Source organism: Schistocerca cancellata, chromosome 6 (genome assembly GCF_023864275.1).
Source record: "Schistocerca cancellata isolate TAMUIC-IGC-003103 chromosome 6, iqSchCanc2.1, whole genome shotgun sequence".
In the NCBI taxonomy this organism is placed as follows: Eukaryota; Metazoa; Arthropoda; class Insecta; order Orthoptera; family Acrididae; genus Schistocerca; species Schistocerca cancellata.
In genome coordinates, this window is record NC_064631.1 from 272,735,007 (window position 1) to 272,749,997 (window position 14,991).

General features: G+C 37.6%; 1 protein-coding gene across 1 annotated transcript in view; it reads right to left on the reverse strand.

Moving 5' to 3' along the window:
- Positions 1-14,991, reverse strand: part of LOC126191464 (myosin-VIIa-like) — a 389,317-nt gene that overhangs the window by 180,082 nt on the left and 194,244 nt on the right. Inside the window, exons 20-21 of the mRNA XM_049932341.1 lie at positions 5,882-6,046; positions 5,362-5,594 (exon numbers count right to left, since the gene is read on the reverse strand). Coding sequence (XP_049788298.1) covers positions 5,362-5,594; positions 5,882-6,046 — 398 coding nt within the window. The remainder of the gene's footprint in view (positions 1-5,361; positions 5,595-5,881; positions 6,047-14,991) is intronic.

The window sequence follows — 14,991 nt, forward strand, 5'->3', positions numbered from 1 at the left end:
ATCATCCCACGCACTTCCACCCATATGCACCAGTCTGGGTGCATCAGGAACTCCTTGTGCCTTTGGCTGCCATCCTGGCATAACCATGGACACCATGGACATCTCTTTAGTTACAGCATCACAGACGGAAATACCTGATGTCTCCCCCCCCCCTCCCCCCCCCCCCCCAGCAAAAGAAAAGGAGTGTAGTAACCAGTAACCCACCAGTTACTGCACCTACCGTCCACAGTGGATGTAAGTTGGGCCACTGAGGTAAGTGTAGTGCACACTGACATTCAAGCAGGAGATCTGCAACTATCTGAGGTGGCTGTCACCAACCACCATCGCCAGGTCTGCTGTGTGCGCACAGCACTACACCAGCAACAGTCTTTATAAAGCATGCAAGCCCCTCAAGGTCCTCAGCTGTTAATCTATTCGTGTGCAGTCGTTAGCACAGACTGCACACCAAACAGTGCAGTGCTGCAAAATGACATCAAGAATGCAATACCCACTCGCTGATGGAAAGAGGCGGCAGTGCCACACCTCCAGGATGACAGAGTTCAGTGCTCCCTCTCAACACTGACTTAACCAGCCACCCATCACTGGTCGGCCCCAGTTCGGTCGCAGACTTTGACAGCATCAGTAGTGAATAGTAGGAAGATGATACTTAGCATGCATTCTGCAAGTAGTAGTAGTGAGTAAAATAACTACATGTAGGAGGCACAGGATGCTCATCAAGTCACCTCATAACAAGAAGTTACATTATGTTTCTTTTCTCTTTAGAAAAAGTGTTGTATTAATTAGGAAGTTAAATGTATAGATCATTTTGGATTCCTGCTACAGGCCATCGCAACTTCTCTCCATTCTTGTTTTTCAGTGCTGACTCCCACACTAGCCAACACAACACTCCATGACCCAATAAATGGTATCTCTTTTACAGGGATGTGTTTCCTTGTATTCCGGCTTAGAGCAGCACAGTCAGCCAGGGAGTGGTTTGCCAACATGAAGGGAATGTGTTATAGTCTACTGTGGCTGGCAACAATAAGCAGGCCACAGGTAGGGCTTGATAATGTATTATCCATGTATATATCATTACTAAAACATTGAAAATGAACTGACACTTTTTGTGGCAATTTGACAATTCAAGACAATGCATGAATGATGCTGAGAGCTCTTGTTGGAGGAACTGCATTCAGAGTCATAAAGAGTCAACTTTTAAAGTTATTTTAATTATATCAGAGGCATTTTTCAGCAGTTTCTGAAATATACATTTTCTTTTTTACAACAATAATTTTATATTGCACATTACAGGTTGGATTTAAAATAAAGTGAATATCTTATAGACAGCATCATAAAAGTAGCAACAACTGTTACACATATTTCTTAATTGACAAGTCCTGTAAATGTTCCTCAAAATGTTGTAGGGCATCTGTTTATTGTCTGCATGTCTAGTGCTAGATACTCTGGTATATTGTAGGTATAAATTGTTGCTATTCTTATGAAGTTTTTAACTGTAGACCTTGCTTCTGAAGTCTAAACTGTTAGCTCTACTTTGATTAAATTGGAAAGAGTTTAACACATGGGCAGGATACTACTAATACCCTTAGTTCTATTTACAGTGGATGACATGACTCTGTGATTGTAATGCTTGTAATTCTCCAGATTGCTGTCTTTTACCACACAAACACTGTTTTGTGCCATCTGGGGTAATTCTGCTAGAACCAGATGAGTCTTTATTTGGCAAAAAAAGCAATTAAGCAATTAGATGCATATATTGTCTAAGATCAAACACACCATGCAAAATGTATTTCATTGACAACAAATTAATAACTGTTCCAAGTCTATATACACCTCATGCCCTCGTGTACACCAAGAACAATTGGCATAAATATGATGCAAGACAGAATGTTCATTCTTACAGAACTAGGAACAGGTACTCTTTGAATACTCCCTGGACTAGACTTATGAAAATACAAAAACAACTTTCTGCACAAAAGATGGTCTCTTTTGAAAAAATTACCACATGGGTTGTGGCAGTTAAAAACTAATAAGTTAAGAAAGATTATAGAATGCTGGCTGAAAGATAAACTTTCTACACTGTTGACGAATTTCTAAATAATGGTGTAAGTGATCTATTAATTTCATTCCAAGCAAAGTGTAGCTATCCTTATTATCTATTGATTTTATTCTTTACAGTGTGTATAGAACAACTGTGTATAGATAGTGTAACTAAATTAAGTGTAATGTAATTACAGAATTGTACAACTGCATACTGTGGAAAACAACTTGTATTTCAAAATGCATAACATACTTGTATATGTATGTAATTGCGGATGGTGTATCTTATGCAGCTTGAAAGCTGTTTTATGGGCTACTGAATAAATGGGTAAATGAAAAAGAAGAGTTACCACGCAAGCAGTTCTGTGTACTAAATGAGAATGAAAGTTTGGTCTTCAGTCTGAAGATTGGTTTGATGCATCTGTCTATATTCTGGTCTCTCCTATGTAAGCACCTCCATCACTTTACAACTAATGCAACCTACATCCATTTGAATCTATTTACTATAATCAAGCTTTGGTCTCCCTGTACTACCCACATTTCCCTCCATTAACAAAGTGATGATTCCTTATGTCTCAGAATGTATCTTATTAACTGATCTCTTCTTTTTGTCACAGTTTACCATAGGTTTCTTTTTCTCAAATTCGCTTCAGTATCTTTTCATTAGTTATCTGATCTATCCATCCAATATGTAACATCACATTTCAAAAGCTTTTACCTTCTTCTTGTTTGCTCTGTTTATGACCCACATTTCACTTCTATACAATATCTTCAGAACAGACATGCTAGCATTTAAATTTATTAGGAACTGCGTAATGAAGTACTTTTTTTTTATTTTTTTCCCAGACCATTCTTGGACCATAAAACTGTGCATTCCACAAATGCAATGATTAATCAGTTTGAAATGTTCCATTTAGGTAATTATTATTGTAATGGGGAATGCACAATGGAATATGTATTTTATGGCTTGAGTATGGTCTCAATTGTGTTGAAATTGACAATCAAAAACAAAAAAAAAAAAAAAAAAAAAAAACCAAATGCAGCTGTGTATTACAAAATGCAGTTCCTAACATTTATGAATGCTGTCCAACATCACCTAACAAAATACTTAAGTTTATATATGATGTTAACAACTTTCTCTTTTAGAGAACACTTTTCTTTCTATTGTCAGACTGCATTTTATATCCTCTTTACTTCAGCCATTAGCACTTATTTTGCTGCCCAAATAACAAAACTCATCCACTGTTATTAGTGTCTCATTTCCTAATTTAATTCCCTCATTTTGCCTGATTAAATTAGACTACATTTCATTACACTTGGTTTACTGTTGCTGATATTCATCTCTTAACCTCTTTCCGATAGACTAACAATTCCATTCACTTGATCTTCCAGGTTCTTTGTCATCTCTGGCAGAATTACAATGTCATCAGAAAACTTCACTTTTTAGTTCTCATTCCTAAACTTTAGTTCCATTTCCAAATTTCTTCTTGGGTTCCTTTACTGCTTGCTCAATAAACAGACTGAATAACATCAGGGATAGTAACACACAAGAAAATACAGACTCTGCCAATTATCTCAGAATACAGACAGCAGACTGGGCAAACATAAATTTAAAACATTTGTAATTGGAACACGTATTGTGCTCGAGTATAATGACTTTTCTGGAGACTAGAAATCTACTCTGTAGGAATCAGCATGGGTTTCGAAAAAGACGGTCATGTGAAACCCAGCTCGCGCTATTTGTCCACGAGACTCAGAGGGCCATAGACACGGGTTCACAGGTAGATGCCGTGTTTCTTGACTTCCGCAAGGCGTTCGATACAGTTCCCCACAGTCATTTAATGAACAAAGTAAGAGCATATGGACTATCAGACCAATTGTGTGATTGGATTGAGGAGTTCCTAGATAACAGGACGCAGCATGTCATTCTCAATGGAGAGAAGTCTTCCGAAGTAAGAGTGATTTCAGGTGTGCCGCAGGGGAGTGTCATAGAACCGTTGCTATTCACAATATACATAAATGACCTGGTGGATGACATCGGAAGTTCACTGAGGCTTTTTGCAGATGATGCTGTGGTGTATCGAGAGGTTGTAACAATGGAAAATTGTACTGAAATGCAGGAGGATCTGCAGCGAATTGACGCATGGTGCAGGGAATGGTAATTGAATCTCAATGTAGACAAGTGTAATGTGCTGCGAATACACAGAAAGATAGATCCTTTATCATTTAGCTACAAAATAGCAGGTCAGCAACTGGAAGCAGTTAATACCATAAATTATCTGGGAGTACACATTAGGAGTGATTTAAAATGGAATGATCATATAATGTTGATCGTCAGTAAAGCAGATGCCAGACTGAGATTCATTGGAAGAATCCTAAGGAAATGCAATCCCAAAACAAAGGAAGTAGGTTACAGTACACTTGTACGCCCACTGCTTGAATACTGCTCAGCAGTGTGGGATCCGTACCAGATAGGGTTGATACAAGACATAGAGAAGATCCAACGGAGAGCAGCGCGCTTCGTTGCAGGATCATTTAGTAATCGCGAAAGCGTTACGGAGATGATAGATAAACTCCAGTGGAAGACTCTGCAGGAGAGACGCTCAGTAGGTCGGTACGGGCTTTTGTCAAAGTTTCGAGAACATACGTTCTCCGAAGAGTCAAGCAGTATATTGCTCCCTCCTACGTATATCTCGCGAAGAGACCATGAGGATAAAATCAGAGAGATTAGAGCCCACACAGAGGCATACTGACAATCCTTCTTTCCACGAACAATACGAGACTGGAATAGAAGGGAGAACCGATAGAGGTACTGAAGATACCCTCCGCCACACACCGTCAGGTGGCTTGCGGAGTAAAAAAAAAAAGAAAAAAAAAAGGTACAAACTCTGCCAATTATCTTAGAATACAGACAGCAGACTGGGCAAACATAAATTTAAAACATTTGTAAATGCTGTCCCACTCCCAACTCAACTATGGCTTCCCTTTCATGTTCTTCGACTATTACAACTGCAGTTGGTTTCTGTACAAGTTGTTAATATTATTTTTCTCTCTGTAGTTTAGCACTGCTACTTTCAGAAATTCAAAGAGTGTATGTCAAAAGCATCTCTAAATCCATATGTGCTATAAATGTACTTTCACCTTTCTTCAGTCCACCTTTTAATAAAAGTTGTATGGTCAGTATGTGTGTGTGTGTGTGTGTGTGTGTGTGTGTGTGTGTGTGTGTGTGTGTGTGTGTGTTTTACCAGATGAAGGAACATCCAGTTGCTAAAGCTAGTAGGTTAGCACATATACTCTTTCATGTGAAAAGTACATGTCACTTACCTTAGGTCAGGTCTTAAAATACCATGCCCAATAATGAAGTGCAGTTTTTCAAGATTAGTTGTGCGTCTTGATTCCAGCCAGTCACTGTAGCCATCATCCAGGTATTCATCACTGAGTAGCCCTCGACGGACATGTGCAGCCAATTTGTTAGTATTTTTCAATGTCATGGATATCAGTTTCTTATGTTTATTTTCAGAATTATTTTTGCTCTTGAGATTCTCAGTACCAATATCCTATATGTACATGAACAAACCAGAGTAATATGAATACTAATTATATAAATGGAAAATGTTTTGATAAACAAAGTAGGTAACTGTGCTCTTTCAATTAATTCTGACTATGAATGATAGACAAAAATTTTAAATTGCAGTTTCCATTCCTTCATAACACATTTATATCACACAATGAAGTGAGTGAGTAGTCTTCCTTTAAATTTTAAATCAAGTACCAACTCTGTTTTGTATACACTTCACATTTACACAGTTATTTCTTTTGGATTTCTGTTTGTTTGATTACTAACCTGATATATTGCTTGAGCTTTTTTGTACTCTTTGCTGTTGATAAAGTTCCTTGTAAGAGTGGCGGTCACTCTTGACATAACAGGTGTATTATCTGCTTCTACATTACGTGGTTCAGGAAGATCCCCCATAAACCTCAAAATAGTAATCCAGAGGGCTTTTGCTGCCTGCAGCAAACACAGGAAACAAAATTAGACAAAACAGTAATTACTGGTGTTCACATAAATGGTATGTAATATGAGATTTTGCCATATATTAGCTGGCCTTCAAAAAATTGGGCGTAATGCACACTACTTTGCTAGATTTCATTGAATCCTTGATTATTACATATAGTTACTCCTTGTTTTGGTTTCAGTCAGCATTTCACTTGTGATAAGGCACTGCAATACAATTTTCATAAATAGTTGTCTTCATAGCAATTGCTTCATATAGTGTCACTTTACATACAAGTACAGAGGTTACTGAAGTGTTTCTTGGTTCACACTAGACAAGATCAGTATCGGGGCATGTGAGCTATATGAAATAGTAAGAATAACATGTCAAAAAATTAAGAATCAATAATGAAGTATAATGAAAAATGTACATTTTGTAGCTAGAAATAAAGTTATTCAGTGAGTGCCAGTTAAAGATATTTCACTTGTGTATCTTGTTGTAACATATATGTTAGGTATTTTTAATTTGTTTGAGAAATGCTGGGTAAAACAAATAAAACACCTAACATTCAAATGAACAACTGACACCAACTACCAGCACAACAGAGTGAATTAAAGCCAGTGTTGATCAAAATATTTCCATCAGGAGTTAATTTTATGTTTTACTAAGCTGTTCTTTCACATGATGCTTCTCACAAGGTGTGCGTCAAGGCTCCATTTTGGGGCCAATCCTGTTCCTATTCCATGTTAATGACTTACCCATAAATATAAATTTCCCATCAGATTTGTTTGCAGATGATATTTCTGTTTTAATTGAAGATGACAATGCAGAATAAATTCCAAGCTCCGTCTTACACACACTGGATACCTTAGAAAACAGGTTCCAGTAAAATGGGTTGAAACTGAATGTTGCAAAAACTTATATGGTACATCACAAAACCAAACAGTCAAAATGTGTGGAACTTAAAATACAACATGCCAATCAACTTATGAAAGAAGTTGACATGGTCAAATTCCTGGGACTAAATGTGGGCAGGAACGTAAGATGGAATACACATATTGAATTCCTATCAAATAAACTAAGTGGTTTTACATTTGCAATACAAATACTAGCACTACTTGAGTACATGGAAAATTGATTATTGTAGTTATTTTGAATCTGTCATCAGGTATGGGATAATTTTCTGGGGAAGTCCAAGTAGTGCATCCTGAATACTGGAACTGCAAAAGAAAATTGTCCAATACATGTGTACTGCACAGCAAACAGAGTCTTGTTGCCCATTATTTGGGAAACTGCAAATCTTAACTGTTCCCTCCATACACATTTATGAAATTCTAATTTTCCTACACAGGAGACATAAATTATTTGAGAAGAATCATTTTAATCACTCATATAATATAAGAAATGCTACCCACACATGCCAGTTGAAATTATACTCATGGACTCCACAGTATATGGCTTTCACAATATATAACAAGTTAATGGACAATAACATATCTCAGATGAAGCCAGAAATTTTTTAAAAAATGCTACGTCTCATTCTGTGGGAGAAATGCTACTATTCAATAGAAGAATTCACAGAGGATGAAATGATCATTTGACCAAGGGGTAATTAAGTGTTAGATTTTACTGTATGTATATATAACAAAACTGTATTATTATTATGATGCTATTCGTTAACATCAGCTGTTCTTTGTTTATGGTGAAATTTTACTGCAATCTTGACCTGTCTCCTGTACCTGAATCAAATGATTTAGACTGTGCATGTTATGACACAAATAAAGCATAATTCACAATTCAAAGCATTGCACGAGTAGGAAAGACATCTATGAAGTTCGGAAAAGTACAATGAGAGATACTTGGGTATTAAAGCACTCTATCAGGACAAGAGATATACTAAGACCCTAATGATGGTCGCAACACTTTGTGGCGTGGATTCCACGAGGCACAAAAAAGTGTTGGAGAGTCATCCTGACCCGTGACCACTCAGTCATTGTCCACAACCCATGAAAAGTGGTCATAGTCACGCCCAAGGCATGCACATCACACATGCTGGCATCCCAGATATGAACAGTAGGTTTGACATCAGGTGACCTGGGAGGCCAGAAAAGCATCCTAGTGTCTGTGGGATGTTCTTCACACTATTGACACAATTCGGAAATGATTAGATGAGGCTCTGACTTTTTGAACATACAGCCTTCTGTGTAACACAAATAAAAAATGGATGAGTGTGATTGGTAGGTTCCTGAGATGCCCACTGGTGAGAAGTAATGGCAGACATTTCACCATATGGGAACAGCCCCAATGATAATACCTCCACCTTTGCCTGAATGAAGCCAAGCAGAATACATCAAGTAAAATGTTTTTTACTGTAGCTGTGCCATCACGAGCACATATCAATATGTACCATGTATTAGACTTGTTAATTTGTAACAAACACTCTTTATTACAGAATAAGGTTGGATACATAATTATCACTTGATAGTTCACAAAGCCAGTCTCTGCAGGGTTGTAGTAAAGTTACAGAAATATATCACATGAAAAATCCACAATTATGCATGTCTATCAGCATTCATGAAATCACAATCCAAAGAGTTGTCCATTGGAATCCTACAAGCAGCACAGTCAAGTATGCACAGAATCAGTGAGGTAGATACTAGAGCATAACACAATACAAAGTGAGTTCATGCTTGTAAGACAACTGGCTTTATTTCCTGCATGACATCAGAGGCCAGGCCAATATCATTACTTGTGGGTGTCTCTTACCAGCCACAAGTTAAGTCTTTGTCGACATATACAGCAGAATATTGACCTTGTCTGAGGACAAAGATATAGCACTGTGAATAATCATGCTTTTTGAAAATCAAGCATCTAATACTGGTGTTCCTGCATCCATAGTAATCTTTATCCTTTGTGTCATGTGAAGAATTGACATAAATATGTGGTGTAGTGGCTTCTGTACCCAATAGCAGAGTGCTGTTTCTGGATGGAATGGGCTTAAGTCACTGTCCAGCACTGAACTGGTGAGTGACAAGCCAGTCTGTGGCCTCCATATCTGCTGTTTCAGCCCACAACATTGCTCACAGCATTTGATTCTGGCTGTGACAGTTTTCCCAGAAACAAGGTTCTTATGGTACACACTTGATATGGTTACTAGAGGTGTACAAATTCCCCTTGCTGCCTGCTTGCCCCTAGCTCCTCTGCAACGATTCATGCAGGTCTGCCTGCCGCGACGTAAACACAAGAGTGCGCGTGAACTGAGGCATGGTGGGTAATGCGGCCGACTTGGGCTGCCGCAAGCCCGGGCTACCTGGGTCCCCGCAGGCCTGCCAAGCTTCACGGGACCCGCTCAGCTTGCTGCGCCTGACAACAGGTTGCGCTGTCAAGCTACCGTGACTAGGGTAGCCAGGTAGTTAGTCCGCAGTTCATTTATCGCAACGGTGGGGACAGCACAATGAATAGGTCGAACTTTAGTGAGATTCAAAAAAAAAAAAAATAGACAACTGGCGAATACATGCTGATAAGGAAACAGAGTAAAAGTGCCGCATGGGAAACGTTGTCGTGTGTTTATGAGGCCGCTTCAAATAAATCGGTAGGTGTGATCAGTGAAATGAAATAAAAAATACAAAAAATGTAAGAATGGACCAAGAGGGAAATAAGAATAGAATTCAGTATGAGTGAATGAGACAGTTTCTTCATATAAAGGAAAAAGATAGAGTAAGCACAGAGATCTCTACTATTTCTTGTACAGAAACTGTCAAACTCAGAGCAAAACACAAATAAAATGCTCATCTACAAACAAGGTTAATGTCGCCATACAACAAGCAGAAAATTTCTCACTGAGACAGTAAAAGAGAGTGACTTTTCACAAAAAAATATAATTTTTTTAAAGTTAGACTATTTTTAAGCTAATGCATCTTGTCCAGTGAGTAGTCTCCTATTCAAAGCTATGGTTGTGAAAGGTCTTTTAAACAGGTGTCATAACCTCTTCATTCCACTCAAAAACTTTCCTAGAAACGAAACAGTCAGACAGTGCCTACTCTGATGAATGGGATGGAAGTAGGTATTAAGCCAACAATGACGACAGTTGTATGAATTTATATGCCAACTAGCTCTCCAGATGACGATTAGACTGAAGGAATGTGTGATGAGATAAAATAAATTATTTAGATAGTCAAGGGAAATGAATATTTAAGTGAGATGGGTGACTGGAATTAAATAGTAGGAAAAGGAAGTGAAGGAAGAACAGAAAAAGAACACAGATTTGGGGGGAATGAATGAAAGGGAAGCCAGCTGGTAGAACTTTGCGCCATAGCATATTTTAATCATCACTCACGCTTGGCTCAATAATCATGACAGAAGGCTGTGTATGTGGAAGAGACTGGGGACACTGGAAGTGATAATCCAGAGTTTTTGAAAAATCATTTCCAGGGCAGAAGTGGACTCTAACCATATTTTATTGGCTATAAACTGCAGATTAAAACTGAAGTAGTTGCAAAATGGTTGGGAATTAAGAAGATGGGACATGGGTAAAGTAAACAAACCAGAAGTTGCTGAGAGTTTCAGAGGAAGCATTAAGCAATAATGTACTGAAACAGGGGAAAGGAATACAATAGAAGACAAAGAGGTAGTTCTGAGAGATGGAATAGAGAAGACAGCAGAGAATCCAAGGAGACACTGAATTTATTTGACAAACGGAGAAAATGTAAACAAAGTGGTAAATAAAGCAGGTGAAAGGGAAGTCAGACATCTAAAAAATGAGATTGACAAAGAATTCAAAATGTCTGAAATGGAATTGTTAGAGGACAAATACTAGACTGTAGAACCATGAATAACTAGGAAAATAAATGAGAAAGAGAAGCTGAAGTATACCTCCTGCTTTCATGGCCACTCCTGTTTCAGACATAACGTCTGTGAATCACAGGTTGCTGCTCCTTACTCCCACAGGTGCTCCTCCTTTGGAGACAGTTTATGCATCTCACCAGCACATCACATTTTTGGATTCAGTGTTGATAATAAACATTCTGTTTACAGGCTCAATGCTAGCAGGCACCACCGGAGACTGCTACTATCAGCCATAGGCAGGGCATGCAGTTACAATGGTGGTTCTGTTGTCAGGAACTATTTTTCATCCACTGGTCACATCTCTTCAAGATCCCACAGATATCCTTCGGGTGCAGTATAATTAAACATGGAGCAACCTCCAGCAGCCAGTTGCAGTTGCAGCTCCCCTCCAGGCCACTCAAGCTGGTTACTTATTGCATCCCATCTGTTGAAGCCTCAGTCAGCTCTGCACACTGTGACCCCAGAGCTATGGTGTAGTTGTGCAACAGTGAAAACATCATGAACTATGTCATGAAATCGTCATGAACCAGATCATGACAGACTTTTTGTTTCGCCACATTCATATTGATCAAGGACTATCATTTTGATTAATGTTATTTATGTGGAACCTTACTTTATTTCAGTGAGGCTTCAAAAAATGTATTCGGTTGGTGCATAAGTTTGTAGCATTTTTCCATAAGTTTAATAAACACAGCAGGTACACATAACAGAGACTTTAGTCATCAAGAAAATATTATCCTTCACTATTTACAAAAGTCTGCCAATGGTGGAATAACTTTTGATTCCATGACTCTGAATATAATGTGGTTTTGAGGTGAAGAACTTATCAAGCCATGTTTGGGTGCATTTTCATTTGGAAAGAAAGTTCCTTGAAGGTTGTTTAATAGAGAGCGTAAAGGTGAAAATCTGAGGGCACAAGATCAGGTGAATAAGGTGTGAGCAGAATGATTTCCCAAATCAACTTGTGTGTGGTATTTTTCGTCAGTCTAGCAGGATGCAGGACAGTGTTATCACGGCATAGCATCACTTCATGCAGCATTTGTGGTCATTGTTATTGGACTGCATCTGCAAAACATCTCAGCTGTTGAGGCTACAGCAAGATGGCACCAGTTAATGTTGTTAGTGAAAACCATCACAGCAAAAATGCAATTAAAAGTGATTATAGGTGTAAAGTGTCTGCTAAGAAAGTGATAAAAGGAGTTCAATGCAAAAGAGTGTTGACACTGGTTCCATGAGAAATGCTTGAAAGTGTGTATAGAATTTTTAACGAATGACTTTACTTGGAGATGCCGCACTTGTGTCATGGAAATACATGAACACAAAATCATAAACGCTGTCAGGGACAAAGATGAAATAATAAAAGTGCATCAGAGTGGTATCAATGCTTTAAACAGAAGTTACATTGCTCTCAGTGAAAAATAAAGAGACTTAGAAAAGAGGATATGTGGAAAAGAATCCCATCCGAATGACTTCCACACTTCAAGTATCAAGTACGGATACATGGCACTGAGCAAAAAACATCATCTCCTCGAGTATTGTGCAGGAGAAAATCAAAAGGGTAAGTAAAATAAAATAACTGTAACCAATAAATTCACTGCACTGGATTTTGAAGAATGTTATGAAATACCACGTGAAAAATGACTGTTTGGCACTCGATTGCTAATGAATACAAGACATTCAACGTGAAAGTGCAGCAGTGTTTGCAGAAACATGAGGTGAAATTATTTTGGGAGAGCCATGCATGAAAAATGTCATATCTAATGTCAGTGCAGGCTGGGAACAGTATAAGTAGTTACAGTGGAGTAAAACCAGGGGCAAATTTCGACACAGTTACTGCTGGTATAAACAGTGAATGCTCCAAACTCACAAAAAAGGACTGTGCAGTGCTGATCAAAGGTGCAAATGATGTAATCAAAAACATTACCAACAGATTCATCAAGATCCTGATACTGATACAATACTTACACTTCACCAATGTTATTGTAGCCACTCTACCATTCAGATATGACCTACCTGATTAGTCATGTGTCAATACAGAAATTAGGCAAACTAATGATAAACTGAGATATTTTTGTACTAAAATTACAAACGTAAAATTATTACATATTAGTGGCTACAAAAGGAACTGTTTCACTGGACATAGTATGCACCTGAATCAGCATGGCAAAAGGGAACTTATCACAAATATAAACCAGGCTACAGAAGAAGTATTTCACAAAAAAAACACCATTATTAGGCCTATAATTGCGCTGGGTGCTCCTTTACAGGGAAACTGCTAAAATGGACCAAATCTTAAAGGGCTTACAGAATATCAAGTAGGTTTGTTCACACCTAATGAGTACATTCTGGCAGCTATAATATGTACAAATGAGAGAAAAATGGAGGGGCCACAATATTTATCAGACAGTGTGTACAATTCTCTAAAACAGTTGTAAGTTCATACTCCTCCAAATTAAATAGAGAATTTACTTGTATAAGACTGATAGACCAAAATATTGTAATTGTTAGCTTGTATAGATCTCCAAAGGATGATGTTAACTTATTTTTCAAGAAATATGAACAGATGATGAGAAAAATCTTAAAACTCAAAACAAATGTAGCAATATGTGGTGATTTCAACATTGACTTGCTAGATACAGAGGAACTTAACACAAAATCATTCTTAAACATACTCAGATCTCTAAATCTATATTATACTAACAATAGCCTGACACATGGAAATGCCTGTTTGGACAAAATTATAGTCAATTTTTCAAGAGACCTACGTAGTGTAACCACAGTAGTTGAAGGTTTTGCAGTTCATGATCCTCTACTCCTAACATACCAGTATACACAGTCAGATAAGAATTATAAGATTACAAATAAGAAGCCAAGCATAACATGGATTAGAGGTCAGAAAGAGGAATATGTTAAATTATTTACAGACTCCCTCAGAAAGGTAAACTGGGACTTTGTTTATGAATATCACACAGATCAATCAACTGTGAAAACTCTGTTTGATAATTTCCTTAAGACATATACTGACTTATGGTACTCTTGCTCACCAATGAAAAGAAACAGTACTAAACCAAATAGAAAAGGTAAAAATCTTAAATGGTACACTGATGACCTTGCTAGTATCCAGGAAAAGATGCTTTCACTGTACAAAACATATAAAAACAATGGCAAATGTGGGACAGAACAAAATGATACTTATTGTAAAGACTACCTGAAATGTAAAAAACATTACAAAGTCAACCTTAAACTTGTCAAACAAGCAGCCTGTGAAAATTACATAGAAGGACCCCCAAACAAATGCAAGGCTGCTTGGGATATTATAAAACAGGAACATACCTCTGCCCAAACATAAAACGATCTACTTGAGCCAGAAGAGCTCAATAAATATTTTACAACTACAGTAAATGAATTGAAAGTAAAAATTAAACAGTCAGACATACCAGCAATTGATATACTTGGTGGTCAGCTACCTAAAGAGCATGAATTTCACTGGGACCCTGTCACACCCATAGGTGTAATAAATACTGCTAGCAATTTTTCAAAATCGAAAAGCATGGACTACTACTGGCTATCTAACTACACAATAACAAGGACAATACACCTCATTTGCAGTCCACTTGCTTTTATTATGAATAAAGCCTAGAAGTTGGAGTTTTCCCTGATCAGCTCAAAATTTCCAAAGTTATACCTATATACAAAAAGGGGGAAAAACACCTCCCTGAAAACTATAGACCAGTGTCTCTTATACCAATCTTTTCTAAAATATTTGAAGCATTTTTCCACAATCAGCTAAGCAACTATTTTGAAAAGTGTGACCTTCTCTGCAATAGACAGCACAGTTTTCGACAAGGGAAAAATACCACCTCTGCAGTCCTTGAAATAGCTAATCAAACATTAACTGCATTTGAAAATAAGCAAACAGTCCCACTTGAACTTTGTGATCTGAGTAAGGCATTTGATTGTATCCCCTTTGACATTCTACTATGCAAACTAAAGTATTATTGTGTAAATAATACAGAGTTAGAAATAATCAACTCTTATCTAAATAATAGTAGAAAATTTGTGTCACTTCAAAACAGACACTCTTCTATGAATAGTGACACATCTGATGCAACTT